The sequence below is a fragment of the Culex pipiens genome, chromosome 2 (assembly GCF_016801865.2).
Source record: "Culex pipiens pallens isolate TS chromosome 2, TS_CPP_V2, whole genome shotgun sequence".
Lineage (NCBI taxonomy): Eukaryota > Metazoa > Arthropoda > Insecta > Diptera > Culicidae > Culex > Culex pipiens.
This window is the reverse complement of record NC_068938.1, coordinates 99,829,283-99,853,817: the sequence shown is the minus strand read 5'-3', so window position 1 is coordinate 99,853,817 and position 24,535 is coordinate 99,829,283. Positions and strand designations below refer to the sequence as shown.

The 24,535-nt window shown below is 39.6% G+C and overlaps 3 protein-coding genes and 1 pseudogene across 4 annotated transcripts; 2 read left to right on the top strand and 2 right to left on the bottom strand.

Moving 5' to 3' along the window:
- The first annotated feature begins 1,859 nt into the window (after positions 1 to 1,859).
- LOC120413146 (protein C10) lies at positions 1,860 to 2,793 on the top strand. The gene has a single exon (XM_039573853.2). It carries the CDS (start codon positions 2,045 to 2,047, stop codon positions 2,393 to 2,395), a length of 351 nt encoding a protein of 116 aa, XP_039429787.1. The 5' UTR covers positions 1,860 to 2,044; the 3' UTR covers positions 2,396 to 2,793.
- A 2,284-nt stretch (positions 2,794 to 5,077) lies between these two features.
- Positions 5,078 to 13,428, bottom strand: LOC120413136 (FAS-associated factor 2). Of its 2 annotated transcripts, none has more exons than XM_039573841.2 (4): positions 12,915 to 13,428; positions 6,667 to 7,165; positions 5,829 to 6,598; positions 5,078 to 5,760 (listed from the first exon to the last, which is right to left on the bottom strand). In XM_039573841.2, the coding sequence occupies exons 2-4, from the start codon at positions 7,043 to 7,045 to the stop codon at positions 5,587 to 5,589; spliced, it is 1,323 nt and encodes a 440-aa protein (XP_039429775.1). In that variant the 5' UTR covers positions 7,046 to 7,165; positions 12,915 to 13,428; the 3' UTR covers positions 5,078 to 5,586. The 2 variants fall into 2 exon arrangements, with proteins under 2 accessions (XP_039429775.1, XP_039429776.1); XM_039573842.2 differs by having other exon boundaries at positions 6,667 to 7,151.
- Positions 13,429 to 13,873: 445 nt separating this feature from the next.
- Positions 13,874 to 16,066, bottom strand: LOC120413096 (nuclear pore complex protein Nup50-like; annotated as a pseudogene).
- A 2,201-nt stretch (positions 16,067 to 18,267) lies between these two features.
- Positions 18,268 to 19,175, top strand: LOC120413142 (uncharacterized). The gene is made up of 2 exons (XM_039573850.1): positions 18,268 to 18,420; positions 18,474 to 19,175. Exons 1-2 carry the CDS (start codon positions 18,358 to 18,360, stop codon positions 18,984 to 18,986), a joined length of 576 nt encoding a protein of 191 aa, XP_039429784.1. The 5' UTR covers positions 18,268 to 18,357; the 3' UTR covers positions 18,987 to 19,175.
- The last annotated feature ends 5,360 nt before the right edge of the window (positions 19,176 to 24,535 follow it).

Below are 24,535 nucleotides of genomic sequence, written 5' to 3'. Positions count from 1 at the left end.
AAAATACATGCAGAAAATCACAAAATTTCATAATACAGAAAATTTATTAAATCCACTTAAAAGATGATTTTCAATCACTCCTGAAAGTTTCATGAAGGTATTTCATGATTTAACTAAGTTAGAAACGATTTAAGCTCAGAGTTTTGCCATGCGCAAAGCAAACTGTCTAACTTTCTGAGCGTTTTTCTCTGAACACCAAGTTGATTTACGGGTGCCACGATATCTCGAGATGGTACGGACCAAATTGGCTGAATTTTTGGGTGAAGACTCCCAAGACCTATCCCGTGTGCATGACGAAGCCCGATTTTGAAATTTTGCTTTTTAAAAAAATATAAAAATCAGCCTTCGTCATGCACACGGGACCGGTTTAAGGAGTCTTCACCAAAATTTTGAGCCGATTTGGTCGAAGCAATGTTGAGTTATCGTGGCACCCGTTTTTTGAAACTGCTAACTTCAAATAGCTATATCTCGGCAATGCTACAACCAAATGTCTTCAAATTTGTTTTGTTAATAGATGAAAAGGAATATTTTAATGCCCTGAAAATAGATTTTAAAAAAAGTTTAAATGTGTTTTCAAACCAACCTCTGACATTTTTGCCGATTTACGTGTATGTAACCCCTTAAAGATACTAAACCGATCAGGAATAATCGTTTTCAAGCTACCGATTTTTGATAATTAAATTTTTGTATTGATAGCTGCCAAAATTGTATGTAGACTAATGATGACATTGGCTTTTTTCATCCAATAAAAAAAAAGTAAATAACTAATTTTAGGAAGCATCGCTCTTTTTGAATTCAAGCAAGTTTTTTTTTTCTAAGAAGAGGGCACAAACATTGAAGAGTATTAACGTGAATGTTGTAAACTATGCAATTTTACAAAATTTTCTCGACCCAAATTTTGAATTGCAAATTGAAAATGATTTTCAAAATGTCCTGAAAGCTATTCCGTGCTTTCTAGATTTACACATTTTTCTAAAACAAAACCTTTTTTTTTAATTATGAATTTTCGGTAGAAAACCTGGAATTTGAAAACAGAGTTTTGGTGGGCAATCTAAGATGGCGGCCAAAATGGTGGCATTGGGAGACCGTTACGTTTTATGTTGTACTGTATCTGGCAACCATCAGGTCAAAATCGAATAATTTAGAATCGCTGAGCCAAAATATTTCGGAATGCATTTTAATCTGTAGGTTTTTTGAAATATATTTTTCCCTGCCCTTTTTTAAACTCTCAATTCTTAGATTTTTTTCTTTTTCCAGAATTTTTGCTTTTTCTTTTGAGTGTTTTTCATATTTGTTGCTTTAAAATTGAAATACAGAGAAACCTCTTTTTACGCGATGGCGTTACGCTTTTTGTTTTGTAGATTTCTCTTAAACCATGCAATATTTTTGCAAGCTTCAAAACCCGTTTTGTAGAAATGAACAAAACCAACAAATTGCTTTTAATAGATTGCAAAAATGTTGCGTCGTTCCAGAGAAATCGACAAATTAGAAAAAACGTAACGCACCGCGTAAAAAGAGGTTTCACTGTATTGTGGATATTTGTGAAAACACATCCATTGTTGGGCCATACAATATTTTGCCATTTTTCACTACATTTCAAAGTAAAGGTCAAAAAGTAATGAAAATTTGATCATTTTTTCAATTGATTGTTTTCCTTATTTAGTAGCGCATTTATAGTGAACTTTCATAAATTTAAGATTAGTTTATTATATTAAGTAAAATAACAGAGCAGTAAGGTAGATCTGCGCTAAGCCAGCATCAAAAAATATTTATTTGAATTTAGAACTTGCATGCAAGACGTACATTGAGCAGTGAACGAGACCCACTAACCACAACGCTGCCTTATCTATTGATGTCTGTGCTTGAGATGTCAACGCATAACAAACATCACCTCGGTGCATCAACGCGGATGCATTTTTCTCGTGAAAGCAAACAATAATCTCCTTCTGGCACATTGCCATAAACAATCCTGCAAATTAAATTAGGCAGCTCCACCCTCTAAGACAGAACGAGAAGAAATCGTGTTCTTCAAGCTAAAAGCGCCATGTCGTACCTGTCGAACTTCACCGCCGAGACGGGCAAGTCCATCCTGGTCGATGTGCTGAAAACCGTGAACCAGCCGGAACACGCCAAGAAGCTGTCCGAGGCGAAGGCCAACTCGGGCAAGGAGATGATCAAGATGATGCAGTACGTGTTTCCGCTGGTGATGCAGCTGCAGATTGCGGTCATCAAGGAGTACGGATTTCCGGCGAACCGCGAGGGCCTGGTTCAGTTTGAGCAGATTATCCGAGAGTTTGAGCGCGAGGACGTGGATATTGCACGGTTGCGGTCGCAAATACGGTCCATCTATCTGCCACCGATAAACATCAACAGCACGAACGATGTGCTGATTTAGACGCATTTAGTCCGGAGAAGAGGACCCACTCTTAGGGGAACGATATTTGCCAAGGATTTTATGTTCGACGGAACGCATCGAACGATATTGCAGTAGAGCTCGTTTAGTACTGGTACAAACGCTTGAGTGTTTTTGCGTAGTTTTCGTAACATTTTTGTATCACAAAATAGATTTTAAGCAAGACTGAAACTGATACTAACCAAAACTACGAACTCGTGAGTGTTGTATTCTAAGAAATAATTAGTTACAGACAGGTACTAACACATGAAAACTGCCAGTGTTACAACAATAGCGCGTTTTTCGTTTTGAAACACGGACTTGATTTTTTATATGAATTTCTTCTGGATATAATAACATTATAAGAAAAGCGTGTTGTAATAAATCGTACGAAAAATGCAGGTATTATTTAACCTTAATTACCTCCGACGTATTATAAACATAGGAAAGTAAACGGAGAGTTTAAACGACACATAAATGTATTATAGATACTAAATGAATATCACAATCCTCCTCTTTAGGTTTGTTTTTCTTGCTAATCATGCTACCAGTTGCTCAACTTAAGCACAAATTAAAAAAAAATGCACAATGCTGTTGATTAAAATTTTATAATTTTCATCGATTTGAATTCTTTGTGAATCTGTATCTCAGAAACTCGACGGCAACATTTCAAAAGGCATCATGTGCATTTTGACACTTTCTGGCTTATTGCATATTCTGAAAGTACTCCTAATCCAGGTTTTTATGCGAAAATGGCGTTCGAAAGGTGAACGCCCGAAATGTCAAAATCACGCAACGGTACCAACATCACGAAAAAAGTGTGCCATGACATGACAGCCAATTTTTTTTTTCTAATGTTGATACTACTGCGCGATTTTGACATTCCGGACGTTCACCATTCCAACGCCATCTTCGCTTAAAAACCTGGATAAGCTACCTCTGTGTGTGTGTGTGTGTGCAACGAACCAAACGGGACCACGCGGTCGCTTCTTACAAATTGAGTTGTTTCCATGTATTTTTAGATCTACATTCTATACATGCAAATAACTCGCATAGGCATTTGGAAGGTGTTAGCTCTGCCGAGCTTCGGTGACCCATTTCTACGCTGGCTAGCCGAGCGCGAGGTTCTTCAGCTTTATCGACAAGCCCCGCCCTGAAGAACGTTTGCACCAATCGGATTCAAACGTTATTTAGAACTTCCGAACCCTTGTCAAATGGACAAGGACCCAGCGCGTATATAGTTGGTAGTAACAGTATTCCTAATTCCAGTTATAGCTCACCAAGTCGCGATGGCCTAGTGGTTAGCATTTTTGCTTACCGATCCAAAGGACGGGGGATCGAACCCCGACTCGGGCGACTTTGGTTTTTCGTTCATGTTCAGAGTTCTTCTTTATATTTTCTATACTTTCTCGTTGTGAGCAGATGGGTATCGAACCCAGGACCATTCGCTTACAAAGCGAACACCGTAACCAGTCAGCCACGGCCGCTCCAAAAAACCTGGATAAGCTACCTCTCCATCAAAAATGAGCAAAAGTTACTTTAGTAAAGTCTGTTTAATAATGGTTTTAAATAAAGTAACATAAACAAAATCTCTGGCATCACCAGTGCCTGTTTATATAGCCCTGTCATCCTGTTAAATAAAAGACTACATGAATCCCGTATACCTATTTTTTCTGAAAAGTCCCAATCATAACCTAAAACATTGCCCAAGACACCAAATCGTTTAGAAAACGTTTAGAAAATCCTTTCAAATAAACATATAAAAATAGAATTTAAATTAGAAACCGTGGTTTCAACAGTTAAATAAAAAAAAAGTGTTTAAAAATGCATTTTACACCAGTCCAGTTGTTTTGCAGTCATTAGTTTTCAAATTTTCTGAGGGAGGTATTAAACTATGACAAACAAACAAACAAACTCGCTAACAAGCTTTTTGACAGTTAGGCAGTTTGCCTGCATTTGTTTGCAGAAACTTCAGCCTGCATACTTTAGACTTTGTTTGCGAGTTTAGAAGCGTTCTTTTATTACGTAACGCTGTTGGGGTGGAGGGGGTCGAAAACCGTGTCACGCTCCATACAAAAAAAAATGTATCGAAATTTTGTGACGAGGGAGGGGGTTCAAAAATCAAAATTGTTGTGTTGCGTAATAAAAGAATGCTCTCTTTGCCGCAAACAATTTTTCGAGTTTAACAAACTGTCAAACGCAAAAAAAGTGCGAGTTTGTTTTCCATAGTCTAATACCTCCTTGACGAACAGGCAAACTTCCAAACTGTTAAAAAGTTGGTTTTTTTGCGGGTTTGTTTGTTTGTCATAGTCTAATACGTCCTTAAGTATTGTCAAAAAGTATTTCTTCCCAAAAAAAGGTTTTTACGGAGAAACTTCACAAAAAATCTAAATATGATTTTGAATTCTTTAATACTAGAGCTTTAAATTTTTGAATTTCTAAGTAAGTTTATTTTTTATTTTTGAATTTCTGATTAAAGAATATTTTCAGTTTTCCTTCAACAATTACAAGCGCGCACGCACTTGAGGGGGGCACTTAACTATTTGCGGTGCCATACAATGCCCAACAACCTTGGAATCAGACCGCAAGGAGCTCTGTCATTCTGAAATGGGTCGTATTTCTCAGTCAATCTGAGGGTATTGTATTGGAAACACACACACACATTTTATGAAAACAAACAACATATTCATTAAGGAAACTCAGGTTTATTTCAACTTAAATAAGTTAGAAAACACTACAAAAAATCAGTTAAAAAATAACAAATTGCGTTCCGTTTTTTTTTCTTTTTCCTCCTCTGATGGATAAATTGCTTACAAAGTATAAAATAAGGCTGTATCGACTTATGTGTTTTTTGTTTTGAATAATTTTAGAGCTTTATATCTTACATTTAAGTGAAAAACTTTATTCCTCATTTTGCTTTTGCTGTTTACTCGTAAATATATTATTCTTTATATTAATTTGCTTCCGATTTTTATTTGTTGAATTAAAGGAAAAACCTATGCAACATTACAATTTTGTTTTTTTGTTATCCTCAGTTTTATTTCCACAATTAGTTTTGTAACCTCTCACATGCTCGTCGCGCGCTTTGAATGTGTGAATGTTTGCTTATTTATACTTTTGCTCAGTGATTATCCAGAAATTTTTGCCGTTAAAACGCAACGAAAAACGAAAAGCTCGCCCTCGAAATGACTTGTTTAGGCGTCCAGATCGGCAACGAACAGCACCTCGCGGTTCTTGAGGCCGGCATCGACGAGCGTTTGGGGCGCCGTACTGTCCTCGCCACACTGTAGCACACGCTTCGGGAAGTTGGTGGTCACCTCGAACGAGTCCGGCGCCTCCGGATGGCAGAAGATAAAGTTGTGAATGTCCTGAAACGAGGGGGGTGGGTGGAGGTTAGTGGCATCAAGTCTTTGAAGCAGATGATGAGGGTTGTTACCTTGAGGGTATTGGACGAGTGGAATCTCCGCTCTAACCGTAGGCCGCTGGGCAATTTGAAGACTATGCTAATCGTACCGGGCGCTCCCGGTTCCGGCTCGGAAGGCACTTGGGACGCCAGTTCCAGTTTGAGCCTCTCGATGTTTTCGAGCCGTTGCTGTTCGGCTTGCCGTTCCGCCTCGATGGCCTGCTGGGCGCGCTGGGCTTCCTCGCGTTCCTCCTGCTTCCGGCGTTGCTTTTCCTGGTCCGCACGCAGCGACATTTGGTACGCTTCGTCCTGCTGTTGGCGCAGGGTTTGTGTGAGATCTCGTTCGAGCCGATCTTGGCGGGCCTGGTTCAACCACAGCTCGTTATCGTTGACCACGGTGTCCATCCGACGGATCAGCTCCTCGGCGTTACAGTGGCCCTCCATTCGGCCCATGATGACCATTTTGTTTGCCCGCAGAGCGATCATCACCAGCACGGGATATGCCCGCGCGTTGATCGAGTGTGACACGCGGTAACCCTCCGGCGAGGACACGTCACAGCCCCAGAACAACATCCGACGGTTGATGTACTCAACGACCTGCTCGTTGGACAGCGTCTCCCGGCAGAAGCTGGTCGCCTCTGAGCTCGAGTCGGAATGCAGATAGACTAGGAGAAATTTGAGCTCGCGCTTGGCATCGTTCAACGCCTGGGCGTACGTGCCCTGGTAGAAGACCGGATGCTCCGGGAACTTATCATTGTAGTTTTGAATGAAATTCAAAACGTCCCCTAACGGATCGGTCACAACTGAAAGCAAACAAACAAAATTAGTCACTAGTCCAACGCAACCCCAAACGCAAACGCAAGCAACTCACTCCGCTCCCGGTCCTTGAACAGGCTCAGGAAGGTGGTGACGATCGAGGACAGCGTGCTGTAGCAAAAGTTGAACACATAGTTGACCACGAAGCCAATCATGCCGCCGATGCCGGACGGGACGGGCGCGTTCGGGCCGCGCTGGGCCGAGAATACATGCTGCAGGAAGCGATCGTTGACGACGGCCGGTGCCCGCGACTCGGTGGCGTACGCCGACGGGCGACCCTCGCGGATGTTCAAATGCTCCTGGAAGGCCACCTCCAGGTCCCACTGGTGCCGGATCAGGATGTCGCGGCACACGGTCATGTCCTCGAGCCCGGTAATCTCCTGGAACTGAATCACCTTCTCCGTCTGCTCGTTCGACAGTCCGTCGTTATCCATGGTGGGGCCGGGGTGAGATGATGGCGCGCGCGCGTTTCTTGGCGTGGGAGAGGTGGGTCCTTAGCGGGGTTCCGTTTTGGGGTCGGCTTAGTGTGGCGGAGGTGTCCTGCAGGAAGTTTCCTAATGAGAGGAAAACATGTTCTAGTTACAACAAGTTAAAACTTCAAGCAAATATTTTAATTGATTGAGCTCAATTCACAACATTTTGAAATTTATCGAAATGTTGGTGTTCAATGAAGATAATCGGCCCATGTTTCGAGAAATCTACTAAATAGTAAGAAAATCTTTCATCGGAAAAAATGATGTTATCATTGTTTGAAGATTTTTGAACATATTCCTAGTGGACGAAATTTCACCTTTTTTCAATTATTAGTTGTTATGAGTCCCCGTGAACAAGATTTATGGATTAAATCATACCATTTCTTATGCGAAATTATGCAGGGAACATTTTTCCTGAAGTACCCAATGTGATTGGAATTCTAGATTAAATTTTCAAAATGTTCTATCTGCACAGAACACCCATGACTAATATGTTTTATTGGAAATTTGGGAAATTTTGTTTGAATGGCGCACCCTCTTTCCTAAATACCGCAATATTTTTGATATTGAAATCATGGTTTTGATGAATGTTTCTGGGGCAATACAAAATAAAAAAAAATATATATATTATTCGCTCTACAGCATTGGTCCGTCCGACGGAAGGCGTGATCAGACAAATCTCGTCTCGAAAAATGCCACCGGGACCTTCTGGGATCGAACCCAGGCCGACTGGGTGAGAGGCAACCACGCTTATCCCTACACCACGGGTCCCGGATAGATTCTTATTCTTTTAGATTCTAAAGTTTTAAAATTCCGGAATTAAATTTTACAACTAAAAAAATTTGATTTTTAATTGTTAAATTCTAAAATGCTGTCGGAGAATCAGTCAGTTCTTATTTTTTTTTAATTTGAAATTATAATTTAAAAAATCAACTGTGGCATAATTGAATACTTAAATTTTGATATTGTAAACTTTCCTAATTTTAAATTTTCAATTTTTTAAATTTTTTGAATTCAGATTTTTTAAATTTAAGGATAAATAATTGGAATTTAGAATTTTTAAATTCTGGAATTTTTGAATTCCTTGAATTTTAAATTTAAGATGTTTTAAATTTTCTTATTAATTTTTTGTTTCTTTATTTTTGATATGTTTGTTTGTGTTTTTAAATTTTTAAATTTCTGTTTTATTTTATATTTTTTAATTGTTTAATTGAAATACAAAAATGTCTAACTTTCTGAATTTCTGTTTAAATTTTTCAAGTTTTAGATTTTTTTAATTTTTTTGCCAGAGAATTTAACGATAACTGTTGGGCTTTCCCTCTAGTTTACTTCATTTCTTGCAATAATCAAAATTCGTCCTTTTAATATTAAGTTTCTGCATTTTGAGATTCGGAAAAGGAATTTCAGAATTTTCAAAATTATTGATGCGTTTGTAATTTTCTGTCGCATTCAAATAAGCACATCCAAATTATTAGTTTTTTGTTTATCAAAACATATTGCAAACAAGCATCGCGCGAAGAAACGTCAAACGCCACTTTCCGTTTCTGTTCTTTTTCAGCTGCGCTGCCGTTCTACACATAGGGGAACAGCATCTAATTCCAGCGTGCCTCTAATGTTGGCAGGTCAGAACTTTGACATGCAATTAAAGCTAATTAAAAGCGTTTTCAACTGAAATCGAATGATAAACAGCTCAATAAGAAGTGAGCAAGCAAGTTTCCATAAAAAGTTTTGCAAAATTAGTTGTTTGAATAGTGAAAATCAGCAAATTGGATGGAGTTAGGAGCGAGAGTTTAACCTGCCAAACATACGAGAATTTTCCCTAATTGTCCCATGTTCAAAAAAGTGCAACTGAGAAAAACGCGATTGCAATTTTCCGACCGATTTTTGTGTTTCTACGCATAATTGTCCCGTGGGTTCCTATTCGCCCAAGTTAGCAGTTTATAACTCTTGTTTGTGATCCTCTTGCTATACAACAGATAAACGAGACATAATGCTTCGTAAAACTAATGATTACGTGTAAGAAAATATTTGGTTGGACAATTATGGGTAGAAGTTTAACGATGGGACAAACAGACTTGGTTTTGTTTTCAATGAGTTTCCGAACAAAGTACCAGATTTTAGCATAGCATAGCATAACGGGTCTGCACCACGCTGTAGGGGGTGCCACAATGGTCAATTCAATATTCTTAGACAATTTGATTGCTGCCCGGTACAACCAAAAATATCTAAGAACGTAAATTTCCACACTGTGCTCCAAGGCTACGCCCATACAGTCCCGTGGGGATTTGGGAGGGGATGTTTTTGTTGTTCACTAGTGGCAAAAGTGCAGGGAACCCATGCGACTTTTAAAAGTGAACGGAATATTTTTGGGAGGTTTGGAATGAGGGTTAGGGGAAATTTCATCGGGCCGATGAAAATGGTTGAATGCGTAATGTATAATTGTTTTGGAAGTTTGTACGTGTAAGTTTGAGTCTTTCGTGTATTATGTAGTAAGCATATAGTTTTGTATTTATAATAAATAATACATATAATAAATATAATAAATATAATCAATATGATTCCAGGAAGCTGAAAACAAATAGCAATAATTTAAAATACAAATGCTCCAGATGGTTCCCTTGTACAAACTAAAAAAGTGTCAAACGAAAAAGTGATCAACCACCGGGGGTTACGGGTATATGTTCTTAAGAAATTGTAAGATTAATGAAAAGGAGTAAGATAAGGAATGGTTTGAACATTTAAATAAATCATATGGTGAATAGATAAATAAACATATCGACAGTGAATTTGTAATTCCAGGAAGGCGTAAAAAATAGCAATTATTTAAAAACAAATGCTCCAGATGGATCCATTGCTGTCTCTTAAAGTATCGTTAGTTTAGGCAACTAGAATATAAATAAAATGGGGAAATGGCATGATTAAGGATTAGGCATAGGACAAGTAATAATATAATATAATTAAATCATATAGTGCATAGATAAATACATATCAGTTAATTTTAAGATGATTCCTGGAAGCTATAAAACATATAAATAATTTAAAAACTAATGCTCTTAAGATTCCTCCCGTCCAGCGCATCAGATTTACAAAGTACCATTATTATTTTTTTTTTTTTTTTTTTTGGGAGGGTGATCCAGCCGCACATCGTTGATGTCGAAACCTCTAAACTGGGCCCTCGTCCTGTCACGTCCGTCAGTAGTCTTGTCGTACATTACAACTAGAACCAGATCTGCCAATGAATTAGTACACTTCGACCAAATAAACACTGACGCTGTATGGATCTGACTCTAGAATCAATGCACAGTTGTGTGTTATTCATAAGTCCAAAATGTTCAATTATTCATATAAGTCCAAATATTCATTTGCGGATAACTACCTAACTTGAATTGAATACAAGATTTAAAGCAACCTATCCGAAAGTTACTCTTATCTCAAATCCCCGACATTTTAATTATTAACCAAAAAAAACGTTTCTTTTAAAACCTGTCTGGCTTCTTTTAAAAAACAAAAAAATAACAGTTGATATTTTACAAGTCGTGAAATGAAAAAGAGACGACCATTTGTTCGTCAGAATTCCAGTAGATCCTCGATTCGCAACAATGGTCGATACAATCATAATCCGACAACCGTTAGTTCAACAGATCAACGAATTTAGTCCGATATCATTTCACTATTGATTGATCGAGACTCTATGGAAATTTTGACAAATCAGAATGGTTTTTATGCTACTTGAATGAAAATCACCGATTCTGATAGAATTACTAAATTCACTGTTACTAATTTTGTCCCTAAATAACTAAAGGCAAAGTATAAAAAGTTGATATTTATAGTTAAAATCCTAAATTCTACAAACACTATTTTTTTAAACCCGCATCCTAACCTGACACCCACATTAAGATAGGGAAAAATCACATATGTAGCGGTTCATTGTACAAATGTGATACAGTGGACTCTCTCGTTGTCGATATTGAAGGGACCGTCGAGAGCGGGAGTTATCAAATTATAGAACGGAAAATCAAAGCAATCTATTTGAAGGGACTGAAAAAATTATTGACAGCTGGAGCAATATTGATATCGAGAAGATCGACAGCCAGAGAGTCCACTGTATTTCCACTATCAGAGAACCTCCTTGTCTCGATGACAGCTTACCGGCCATCGATTAAGCCCTGAGACTACGCCAAAGTGGGTTCTCGCAGCATGAAGTGGTGTCCATGTGTAAAAATGGAAGCTTCAGCAATATACTGAACACTTCGATTTTAATTCCACATCGAATCAAATCATACTCTTTGCCAAACAAGCATCAAACCTATGACACTCATTATGACAAAGCCCAGGGAGATTTACAAAGTACCATTATTGTGGCTAAAAGAAAAAGTTTCCGAACAAAGTACCAGATTTTATATGTTTTTCTTAAAGTATACGTTTAACTAAACTTAAAAATGGCAAAAAGTCAAAATCGTCCAAAAATGACATGGGACAATTATGCGTAGAACGGCAGTGCGTACCGCTCAAAAAAAATATTTTCGTGACCGTTTCTTGGGCGTTTTTTATATGGAGTCTTGCGTTTCTTCCGATCTCCGTATTAGCCTTTCAGTGTGTGTGAAGTCATTATTTTGTAAAAAATATGTACTCCTGGAGAGAACCAAAGTTTGTTTACATCAGTAAGAAAAAGTGTTCCGAATTTGTAGATTTTAAGGGTCAATGTTTTTCTTTAAAATCGAAAGGTCTCAAGAAAAGCTTCCACAACGAAAGCGGCGTCGGCGAGCCTTCCAAGCAACGATACTATGGGAAGGTCTTTCTGGTTAACACACAAGAACATTTACACACAGTTATTTTAATATCTAATAAATAACAATTTTGCGCCATATTAACTCGACGATCCAAAATGTCAGCGTGTCTTTCGATAAACGATTCAATAGAAATGACTTTTTCACCGTGAAAATTTTACCCATTTTTCGAAAAATTTACAATTCACCCGACGCCGTGCCACCTGATCAACGATGATATAGGAAGGCCTTTTAAAATCACGAAATCTAATCGTAATCTTAATTAAAGCACGAAAAAACAGGAATTACTTTAAAATTTGCGCTCAAAACGCGAATAATCCTGCAAGGCAACCGCGCTGCCCCGCCGTCCACAAACGACTCTTAGTCGTTCGTTTCCCTGCTTGAATTTGCCGTCAAGTGTCAAATTCCAAAACAGTAGCGAAAAAATTACTTTTCGATACAAGTGCTCAAAAGTTGACATTTTCAGCACTCAAATGAATGCTAGTTTAAATTGTTATTTTTTTGTAAATGTAAAATTGGGTTTTTCGTCATTCCGGGAAAAACAGAAAAAGTTAACAGTTTAAACAGTAAACAGACAAATTACAAAAAAAAAACTGTTTCAGTTCAATTATTTAAATTTATCAGCTATAGATATCATGTTTTTACTTAACATTAACAAGCCACGTCTTTTGTTGGTTTGACATTGGATGATCGTCTTGGGTTTAACCACTTAGTACGTAATCCCACGTCTAGCAATTAGGTTTTAAGCCGACTCGATTTGGAGGTTAGAGGGAGTGCACTGTTTACATGGACTTAGCACAGTTCGACGTGCTCGTCGATTTTGTTCGGGGGAAATCGTCGACAATCGACGAAGACCATGTAAACAGTGCACACGAGCTGTCAAATGACGTCATGGTGTAAAACCTAATAAGCGAAACCACAGCACATCAGGTGCTTCCCACACCCGGCGGGACAGTAAACAAGTAAACACCCCCCAATCCCAATCTGTCTACCCAAAACAAAATTCCCTCGACCAAGGAGGGAGCGAGGGGGAGGACACTTACCTTTCAACTTTAGCAGCAGCAGCAGATCGATTGCACCACGACGCAACTTTCTCGCGAAGGCCAACCAGATCCCATCAAGCGGTCAATCCAGCAGTCTGTGGACAAATTGAAGATGCTTGGTTCAGCTTCCTGCCAGGAGGGACGGACCACAGGTTCCTGGCCGTCAAAACTTGGCTGCCTTTCTCTTTGAAGGTATTTCTTTTTCCTTTTTTTTTGCGGCGGCTGCACCGACGACGACGACCTTCCCCTTCGGCGGAACGAGGGCCGAAAAGAAATCGACGAATTATGTAACTACCGGACCGGTTCCGGGTTGAAAAATGCACTTCCGTCGGGCGTTGGTACCGGCTGGCTGGAACTACGCAGGAAAATCGCCAAACCGTGGCCACTTTCTGGGATTATTTTGCGTTGGAAAAGTTCACGCGTAAAAAAAGTGTTCTTTCTCTCGGTTTTCTACGGTGGTGCTCTGATGTGTTGAAAATTTATCGTTTCTTCTCGCTCTGCTGCTGCTCTGATGTGGTTTTCCCTTTTCTTCTTCTTACTTTACTGTCAGTGGAGTGCAATGCGAATGGAGTGGCAAAGGTGACCGATTGTCCATGGTGTCTCGGTGTTGGAACACATTTTCATTTTGTTTTTTACTTTCAACTTTTATTTCTTTTATAAGCACTTATCATGTTTAGTTTGTCTTATTTTTCGTCAGTTTCAAGCCTATTTCAAAACCTCCAACCATCATTACCTTTTGCCTAATTTATGTTTCATTCTTATCACTTTTGATTTTTTTGCTTTGTTGTTATTTTTAACGATGTATATTTTGTACTGATTTTTTTTTCAACCTAAAAATAATTTAAACTGAGGGTTGTTAGTTATAAAATACTAGGATTCGCAATTCGCAATTTTCAGTGTAAGAACGGGCCTTGACCTACCTTATGCACCAGGTTCCCAAAGAACACGCACTGCCCGAGGGGCAGGACACAGTTAATCAATTATTTTTACACTAATCAATTAGCGCTGATTTTCGTCAACTAGCTAATTGATTAGCGCTGATTTGACATTCCATTCCCATCGCATATTAAGTTATCTTGTCTTTGAGAAAAGTCATTTTGACAGCTTGAAAATGATCTGAACCGAAGGAAAACACTAGACTAACAAAGTAATCTCTTGTGCGGTTTTATCCGGTGCAGGCAGGTTCCGGGCACAACCGGAGCATGGATTTCGGCATGGCCTCAACCAGCAGCAAACTCTCGTTGGAGGCCTGCTAAATCCGACCAATTTGGTGCTTCACAAGGAGGCGAATTGAAAATTTTGGCCAAATGAGAGCAGGAGGAGCGCGGAAAGATGCAGCAGGCCTGCCAGTTGCGGAAGCTAGACGATGGGATCGATAAGCAGAGCACGGCCATGATGTCGTAAGGACCAAAACAGCAGATCTAGGACGCCGCTAGAAAGGAATCGGAACGATGGATAACCCAAAAAAAAGAAGATCCAGCACGGCACGGTCCAATGCTTTCGAAAGAGAAACAGATCAAGTGTGCAACAGCTACTACCGCGGCCAAACTCCCGCCTGTCTCTCTTCCGTAAGCGGGGCCCAGTCCAAGAAAGGCCTAATTGACGGGGCTATGAGGACTCCGGCTCCAAAATGGACGCCTTTTTCGACGTCGGGAGACCGACATGATTGGCATTCGCCAAGCCACCGATGTCGGTTTGTCTTCCGCGTCTAATCATCCCCAACGGCTAGTTTCAAACTCTACTGCTGCGATCTCGGCAGCGATTCTGTTCCGGTGGCAACCGACATTTGCCCTCGCCCGTTGATTTAAAGGCCGGCGGATGTACCGCAGCGATGTGCTGGTGTGGTGGAGGCGACATCGTCTGCAATGCCCGTCGTAGAAGTGAACGTGAGATCACATGACAGTGGCATGACCGCGGGCTCCACGTCCGATTGATGCTTTTTGCAGGAGAACATATTTTTGTTTTTTTTATTTTTCAAATTTTAAGTTATTTAGTGTAACATTAAACAATTTTCCAACAAATGTCCACCCCTTAGTTGGGCTTTTGCTTCAGCAGCGTTTCATAAAGCTCGTCGGCCTCCTCGCCGGTCTTGACCCACAGCAGCACCGACGTCGGCGGTGGCTTCGTCTCCGGCGTCGGAACGCACACCAACATGACGTTGTTCTTGCCCATCCCCTGCACCGGCATCGTCTCGTTCAAAATGATGTTAACAAAATCTGGCCGATGCCGGTGTCGGCCCGCACCAGGGCCTGCACCTTCCCGTCCATCTTTTTGATGTGCAGCGTTCCGATGTAGTTGCCGTTGGTTGTGCGTTCCGATGTAGTTGAGTAGTTGCCGTTGGCTGTGACGAACAGCTACTGCACGGCTTGGAGAAGATGCTGTCCTTTTCCTTGACCGGCGTGAACTCCACCTTGAACGGTTCGTCCTCGTCGTCATCGGTGGTAGCCTTTTCGTCCGGCTACTGTCCTCGGTGGGTTTGACCACGTTAGGGAATCTGAAGCCCGTTCCGGTCGTGGAACTTTTCGAGCCAAACCCGAAGCTGAATGGTTTGTCTGCCGGTGGAGTCGGTGCCGCGGCCGTGTTTGTCGTCGTCGCTAGCGCGACGCTAGTGGCCGGCCTACGGCCGTTGGCTCCTTTGTGTCCACCTTGCTGATCTTGAAGATCGGCGTCAGCTTGCACACCGAATTCTCCTTGACCTTCTCCGAAATTCAAGCGGCCACGACCAAGTTAAGCGCCTTCACGTTGGCCGCATACTTCTCATCCCCGGTGTGCTTGCCGGCGGAACCTGCTGTGTCCTCCTTCGGCGGGTTTCCAACCTGGGAAAAGACCTGCTTGCTCGGGTCGGTCGTGGAAAAGATGCTGGCTCCCCGCGCGGACGTCGTGGCTGCCGTCCCATTCGTAGGTTTCGCGATTCCAATGAGAAGCGAAAATGGACTGGTTCCTCCCTCAGCACGTTTCAACGCCGGTGTCTACGTCACCCCGGTGAATCCCTTGAACGCACCTTAACTCCGACGACGATACACCGCTGCCCGCAGAATCTACCGGAATGACGCGTTTTTTTCGTCTCTGGACGTCTGGACAAATCAGCCCACCTCCTTCTCATCGTTCCAGTTTCCGTGGTTCAGGTCGGACTGTGCACCCCGTTTGGCCATCTTGCCTAGAGAGTTTTGCTTCGATATTTGAGTCAGCCGGAAGAAGACCACACGGAGACTTCGTTCCGAAACCAGGTTGGTCACTTCAATTTCCAAACGTTTTCTTTACGTTTGTTTTGTTTTGATGTTTTGACGTGTATCCGTCAGCCCAAGATAACATTTGAAGGGTAGGAATACGCTAATTGATTAGCGATAATTCTAATCAACTAGTTGTAAATTCTAATTGACTAAACGATTATTATTAATTAATTAGGGCATGTGTCTCACCCCTCGGCACTGCCCATACACCTACATTTCACCCTTGCCCTGAGTCAGTACGAGCAACACGATAGAACACTTCAACAATACATTGCATGTAAACATTGGCGCGAAGCGAGAAAAGAGAGCTAGTGAAGAGAGGGAAGAGAGATTTTTTTTGACAGATTGTTCGCTAGAAGAAAAAATGCCAAACAAGAAGAAGACAATTGCGGTCAAAAGTGGTTCGCTCGTGGCACGGCAGTTCGTCAATGATATTACCTTGGGGGATCTTTATACGTCATATCTTGTCAAGAGCGAAATTTTTCGTTGATATTTGACCACAGGAGATTTTTTTAGAATCGTCGGAATAAAAGTTACGGTAAAAATCCGGCCATATCTCGGTTCCCCGTGGTCCACCCAGGATGAAACCCCCTCCAATCGATTCCCAGGACTTTTTTACATAAGAAAAGTCTTGGCAGGACTTGGGGAACCAGCCGCGTTCCGAGATGTGGACGTAATCGCCTTTTTCCCGATTTTATCCCACTGTGAATTCGGAATATATTTCATATTTGTAAAAACACATTTAAGGTCGTAGAAGGTGTCCTTCACTTTTGGGGCAATGACTGTCAATGATATATGTATAAACATACGAGTAATTGAATGGCATCCAAACTTAAATCTAGGATGCTCGATAATTGCTATTAATTTTTAAAATTGCGTTTATTTCTGCAAGAATTGAACTAATGCTGATATTTTATTTGGAGAAAATATTCTGTGAACTCTTTTCTATATTTTGATTTAATCGATAAAGTCTATAAACGCTAAATTTTAATCGCACAAAAGAATTTATTTTTTTTTCAAAATCTCTAAACTAGTCAGTAGATTTTTGGTAATATTTTACAAATTATGCAATTTGAGATGCAAAAACCTAGAAGTTAGGTCGATAGCTCAGTCCAGGTGTAGGAGTCGTCTCCCTGGGTCCTGCCTCGGTGGAGTCGCTAGTAGGCTGGTAGGCTGTTGGATTCACAATCCTAAGGTCGTCAGTTTGAATCCCGGGGTGGATGGAAGCTTAGGTTTAAAAAGTGGTTTGCAATTACCTCAACAATCAAGCCTTTAGACACCGTTTCGAGTTTCGAGTAGGAATCTCGCAACCGAGAACGTCAAGGCAATGCTGTACAGCGAATAATTTAGATTTTTTTTAGAGATGCTCAAATTTGTATTCCGGTAAGACTTTAATATACAATCAGTTGTACAATGAAAAGTTTTTTTTCATTTCGTTTACAAAATCATTTACTTTTGGGATTAATTTTAATAAGCATTGAAATATTTGAAATTGCATTTTCATTTCTCAAAAACAAATTTAATACCACTTTTTTTTTGAAAATTCAATAAATTATATTTATAGCAACAATCATGCCATCTTGAAACGATTCTTCCAAAATCCGGAGTTTAAAAAAGAACCGCGGTTCTTTTTTTGTGAGGCACCATTCGTTCGCTCTTTTCAGTGAACCGGCTCTTTGAGCGGCTCGCTCTTTTTTTGCCCGCCTCTAGTTTCCTATCTAGTAAGCATAAGAGAGCATACGGGCATCGATTAGTTGAATAAAAGTTGTAGCTGAATTCACTTAGTAAATGTCGGTGTGTAAATACACTTTAAAGAACAGGGATAGATTTACTTAGGTAATGTTTTTATTTCCTTCCACCTGTTGAAATTCATCAAAAAATAATAAGAATGTCAAATTCTCAACGGAAACATCTCAATCAAATCATCACTGTTATTAATCAATCAATACAAAATTCCTCCATTATCGGTGAAAAGTGGAGCTCAATTTTCCATTTCCATGTGAGACTGTTCTAGTACAGTTCATTACATTACGAGCATATCATTAGAGGGGAGTTGTTCTATCATATCATTACAGCTTTTAGTCCGATCATCATACGCTTCGTCATGCGTATGCAAAAAAGCTCAGCTTGTAACAGAATATAAATTGTTGGGGACATATTTGGTACCGATTCATACAGTGAACGAGCGTCGTCGCGCAAATTTTCCTCCCAAAATGGCCAACCAGTTATCAACGGTAGTTTTCCTGGTCGTTTTGCTGGGCTACGTTCATGGATTGGTAAGATCTTCGTTGCTTGTTGTTTTATTTATTATGCGTATTTCCAATTCTAGCGCGTGAACATGACCAGATTTTCAAACTGTCAAGATCTGAAGCTGCAGTACGACCGTATTCCGGTTTCCCTCACGAAAGTTACGTTCGATCGCGACGCGGACGGCGTGGCCAACACAATGCATGCCGAGTACGACGTGCGGGCGGCTAGCGAAGAAGTGCAGTGGGAACTGATTCTAACCAGCTACAAGTGTCCGCTGGGTGGTGGTTCCACGATCTGCGTGGACAATCCGAAGGAGTACGTAGAGGAAATGCACTGCGATCGGTTCCACGCGGACGATTCCGGACCGTGGTTCATGCTGTCGAGTGCGATGTCAAACGGAGATAAATGTGGCAGGGCTGAGGGACACTTCAACCTTGATTCGGCGATTTTGAAAATTAAGTATCTTCAAGCTTATACCGAGCTGGGCACGGGAACGTACCGCATCAAGATGCTTTTCCATGTGCCACATACGGATATGGCGGAGAAGAACGTTAAGGGATGCTGCGAGATGGACTTTGATGTGATTGATTAGAAACTGGAGGAAGATTACGTCTGATGATGATGACCTTATGCTTCGACCCCTGACTAAGAGTTGCGTGGAATAGTATTGCAGTTGCGCACAAGCACTAAACTTATTATTATTATTACAAGTTGTACAATAGTGACAGTAATTTAAGTTAAACGAATAAATGGTCTTTATTACTTCTGAAAATGCTTACAATCGTGTGAAGTTTGTACAGAGAATTCGAACGGTTCGCTTCCATCGCATATTTAAAGCACCGTCAGTGGGGTTTTGTGAGTAGAAAAAAACGATGTCTTGACGGTACTTTCGCAAAAATCCTACATCGGTTGAAGGATCGAATGATGACGCAATCTAAACCTCTTTCACAACCTATTCCCCTTCAACGCCGCGATTTGAACTGACGACCTTTGAATTGCGAGTCACAATGGCGACTCAAAATTAGGTCGGGACCGACATTTACTCCCCCGTCCGATGGAAGGCGTAATCAGGGAAATCTCGTTTCGAAAAATACCAACCGAGGTCCACTGGAACTTAGAAATTCGGGCAATTAGTTTCTTTGACAAAGAGTTCGAATCGATGAAAATGTTTTTTGCCTTCCTCACCTTACTGAGGAAAAGGCTATAAAATCACTCGAAATATGAACTTCTTAATTTAACCTCGTAGACCCACCTTCACGTATACCTATCGACTCAGAATCAAATTCTGAACAAATGTCTGTGCGTGTGTCTGGCTGTGAGTCCGTGCACACAAAAAAAATGCACTCGATTATTTCCGGACTGGCTGAACCGATTTGAACCGTTTTGGTCTCATTCGATCCGTCTTGGGGTCCCATAAGACCCTTGTTTATATTATGAAGTTTAGAGAAGTACTTCATAAGTTATGCTAATAAAACGATTTTGGCTAAAGTTCGGAAGATTGTAAAAAGAGTGGTTTTGTGAAAAAAAAAATCGGTCTTGTTTTATATTTGGGTCATTCCTTCCCAAGTGACCACGCGTCCAACATCGACCTTCACCAAATCTGCTCATATTTGGCATGGGGGTTGTTTTTGCCCCAAAAACAAAGAATCCCAAGTATGGTGACATTTGGTCCACCCCCGCGCCCGTGGCACCCCCCTCTTTTTCTGTGATTTTTGAAAAACCTCATTTTTGAAATGCATTTTTCTAAGAGAAAAGTTTACAAAAAGTCAACTTTTGGGTATGCAAATTTGAAGGTTTTTTGACGTAGAATCGAATGGCGTACTCAAAATTTACGTACAGTGTTGCCAGATATGAAAAATTTGCGATTTAAGTTTTAAAATGCATTTTTAACCCTTTGTACGAGCACTTACGGGAAAACTGACAATTGCAATCGATTGCTGAGAGTTTTTTACATTAAATTCAATCAAAACCTCAGGGTAAACTGGATATTTCTTGAGATATCACATTTTTAAGTTGGAAAGCCCTGTATTGCATAGCAAATGTTTTACTTAACCATCAATTTTCAACAGTACATTGCGTTAGAGCATAGTAGGCCTTGAAATTTGAAGATTTTTTAAAATTTCGTAGCGGAAGTAAGTGAATGTGAAAACTTACCGTAGATTTTGATATTTTCCAAACCATACGTCAAGTTTCTAATTTGACTACTTCTCCATTGTAGAAGATCAGATGCATTTTCATTGATTCAAATTTCTAACCTAAGTGCAATTTTCTAAGTAAAGTGATTGTAGATAGCCCATTATTCAAACACTTTTTAGAAGCCGGATCTTGAATATTTCGATTGAAATGATGTCCGGGTCCATCATGCGATCCGTTGTTAGTTAGATAATTGAAAGACCTTTCAAATGAGCCTTAAACACCGAAGATATGATAACCCTATCAAAAAATATGAACACTTAAGTGTTATTTGAGCAATTCTCTATCGAGGACCCCGTGGCGCGGTGGTTAGCGGCTTCGGCTGCCGATCCCTCATGTGTGCTAAGGGGCCCGGGTTCGATTCCCACCCATCTCCTCTGGGTGTTCTGTGTTTATCCCGTTTATCAGTCTGAAAAGACGGTGTAATAAAAAAAAACAATTGGAAATGGATTTAATTTGTATTAAACTTTGTGGGGGCCTTCCCTGTGACCAAAATAGCTATTTTGTGTCATTGGTTCACCCATACAAATCTCCATACAATTTTGGCTGCTGTCCATGCAAAAATGGTAAGTAAATATTCAAACAAATGTAACTTTTGAGTGAATTTTCTGATCAATTTGTATCTTCGGCAAAGTTATATGTATTGTTGAGGACTATTGAGAAAAAAAAGGCACACGGAATTTTTTTTTTACAATTTTTTAATTAATTTTTTTCACAAAAACTCAATTTCCCAAAATACGTATTTTTTGATTTTTGAGATTTTTTGATATGTTTTAGGGAACAAAAACCCGCAACTTTTGAGACATAGAGGATATGGAAAAAAAATCTGCAACCGAGTTATGATTTTTTTTGGAAAAAATCTGATTTATGGAAAAAAAAATTTATGCAAAAACAAATTTGACTTAATTTTTTATTTAAAATTGAATTTGCAATCAAAAAGTACTTTACAGATTTTTTGATAAAGGGCTTTGTTTTCAAAATATACCTAGCCACCGAAAGTTTGATTTTAGCGAAATATTTGCAGTTTTTCGATTTTAAAAAATAGTGACCATGAGTGACCATTTCTGAAAATATTTTTTTTTTGATAGGTTAAGAAAATTTGCTATAGAATTATGTAAGAGACATTGAAGATTGGACCTCTAGTTGCTGAGACACAGCGGCTTAAAGAAAAACAAACAGGAAAATTGAAGTTTTCTAATTCTCACCCAAACAACCCAGCATTTTATAATGTCGATATCTCAGCAACTGATGGTCCGATTATAAATGTAAAATCATGAAACATTCGTGAAATTATTCGATCTTTTCGAAAACAATACTTTTAAAATTTTGAATCTAGACTAACATTTCAAAAGGGCCAAACATTCAATATAGGGCGTAATATTGAATTGAAAATTTGATTAAATATTTATTTTCTACAAAATTTACCCTTCTTTTGGATAAAAAAAAACAAGCATTTCTAGGGAAATTGTTCATTCTGAGGAATGGGCCATTAGGATGTAATATGGTTGTATGGGAAAAATTGTATAGGGAAGCAACAATAATGGTAAAAATCAATGTTAGTATCAGATAACGGCTTGACTGCCTGTTAAATAAACCATACAAATTCAAGAAAATATTTTTATTTTTTTGACCTTACAATCGTAAAATATTCAAACGGGAACTATCTAGACAGCAGCATCCAATTGCTTGCCTAGAGAATAAAATTGAACAATTTTAAAAAATATCATTCCAATGGTTGCAACGCTTGCTTAGACCTTGACCTTATAAAACTAAGTTGACTTTATAGCTGTCGGCCACCATTGCTAGTACCAACCACTAGTGTCTTCCTTTTTATCTACAAGGACTTCGCCGCCCTGGGCTCCTAAGTGTTTGAGTACGGCACGGAGCGACGGCGCCGGATACCCATATTTACACAAAGAATTTTAGAGCGCCCGCCGCTGGATTCTAACCGTCGGCCTCTGGATTGTGAGTCCAGTGCGCGGTCCGATTGATCCACACGGGCGGGACTTGACCTTTATACCTTCCCAAAAACGGTCCAACTCCAAGCGAAACTTATATGGGGATACCATGGAGATTTTCCCTTCTCCCCTTAAAAAATGGAGCTTCAACACATCCCGCCTTCGAAATATTTTTTCTTGTCCCTGGTGCGCCGGAACTAAGTCTTTTTGCATAATTATATTTGAGATACCGTCATTAGTGGTGACATTGGATCTGGGGGGTGAGATTGGGTCATACAAAAATGTAAAAAATTGTATAAAATGAAAAAAATCTTGATTTTGCTTTTGACGGGAAGTTTTTACCATTTTTTTTTTGCAAGCAACTCTAATTTGTCTTTTTTAAAGTCTTACCTAAAATGTCCGCCAACTCACAGCAGTTGCCCCGACCTCTCTTCGATTTGCGTGATATTTTGTCCTAAGGGGTAACTTTTATCCCTAATCACTATTCCGAGGTCCGTTTTGCGATATCTCGTGACGGAGGGCGGTACGACCCCTTTCATTTTTGAACATGCGAAAAAAGAGGTGCTTTTCAATAATTTGCAGCCTGAAACGGTGATGAGATAGAAAATTTCAAAATTCCAGAAAAATATATTTTTTCATCGAAAAAAATACAAAAAATAGTTTAAGAAGTCTGCCATTTTCCGTGAAATGTAATTTGTTTTGAAAATGTTGGTCGTTCATCGTCACCCGCCCCCCAGACACGAACGAAGAAACAAAAAAAAACGCAAAAAGTAACTTTTCCAAAACTTTTTTTTCGTAAAATCGCGACAACTCGTGATGGTTACAAGCAAACTCCTTACGTTTATATACCATTTTTTTATATTGTCTGTCCTACAACTCTGTAAAACATTATTACACTCTTAAAAATAACCCTGCAAAGTTACAAAAAACACGAAATTATTAAAAAAAAAAATGTTCTGGGATAATGTAGATTCGAGAAGTACTTTTAATTTCCCTTAAAATGAAATGTTACACAAAATTATAGTGGAGTAACGAAAAATGGTAGAGTTCTTTAAACTTTTTTGTGTGTTTTTTTTTTCGATTAAAAATACGTTTTTTTGAATTTTGTACGCCATTAAATCGGGCGTCCAATTTTACTTACAAGTCCCTTTGACACAAAATGTCCATCTCATCAACTTTTCAGGCTGCAAATTATTGAAAAACATGTCTTTTTTCGCATGTTCAAAAATTGAAGGGGTCGTACCGCCCCTCCGTCACGATATATAAAAAACAGACATCGGATTCGTGATCAGAAACAAAAGTTTCACGCAAATCAAAGATGGGTTGGGGCAACTTTTCCCGATTTCGTGTGGGTTGGTAGAGAATTACCCATAGTTTATTTCATTTCAAAGTCTCATACAAAGGAATTCGGATACGTTAATCAGAAATAAAAAGAAACCATTTTTTTACACGTTGAAGACCAACTCCGTGCTGAGGTGAATCGTCCTTCTATTAGTACAATAAATTCTCCCACTAGTAAAACGACAATCTTGAGTTACAACTCTCGACAGTAGCAGACTGCAGCAGTTAAATTTAACGTTAAATTTCAGATATTCGTGTAAAAAAATAGAACCATGACGAAACCAAAAAACTAAACTCAAATTTTGATTCGCAGAAAGAAATCTATGCCTTGTTGCAATGCTAAACTTAGTGTGTGTGTGTTGTGTTGTTGTCTCTCTCTTCTCTAAAATTACGCAAAAAAAATTGCCATGAATTCGATTCTACAATATTTACTAGCTACGCACTCGCTCTGGGGCTTTCGGGGGGAGAAGAAGAATGGGGGCGTGCGTGCGTGCGTGTTAAAAGAACCTGACTAAGACGATGATGAGTGACGGCGGAGACCAAGGAACCAAGGAATATCTATCTGATAGATTAGAGCACTTTTGAACCAATAAATAATAAATTTCTGCCTTGCATTGCTTGAACAGAATTGTGATTTTTTTTCGAATAA

What these genes read in the sequence shown, in the direction of transcription:
- LOC120413146 (XM_039573853.2), top strand. Translation starts at nt 2,045, where the DNA reads ATGTCGTACCTGTCGAACTTCACCGCCGAGACGGGCAAGTCCATCCTG.
- LOC120413136 (XM_039573841.2), bottom strand. Translation starts at nt 7,045, where the DNA reads ATGGATAACGACGGACTGTCGAACGAGCAGACGGAGAAGGTGATTCAG. An exon ending in GTTCAAGGACCGGGAGCGGA is followed by an intron (nt 6,599 to 6,666) that starts GTGAGTTGCTTG and finishes GTTTGCTTTCAG; the next exon opens with TTGTGACCGATCCGTTAGGG. An exon ending in ACTCGTCCAATACCCTCAAG is followed by an intron (nt 5,761 to 5,828) that starts GTAACAACCCTC and finishes CCCTCGTTTCAG; the next exon opens with GACATTCACAACTTTATCTT.
- LOC120413142 (XM_039573850.1), top strand. Translation starts at nt 18,358, where the DNA reads ATGGCCAACCAGTTATCAACGGTAGTTTTCCTGGTCGTTTTGCTGGGC. An exon ending in TGGGCTACGTTCATGGATTG is followed by an intron (nt 18,421 to 18,473) that starts GTAAGATCTTCG and finishes TTCCAATTCTAG; the next exon opens with CGCGTGAACATGACCAGATT.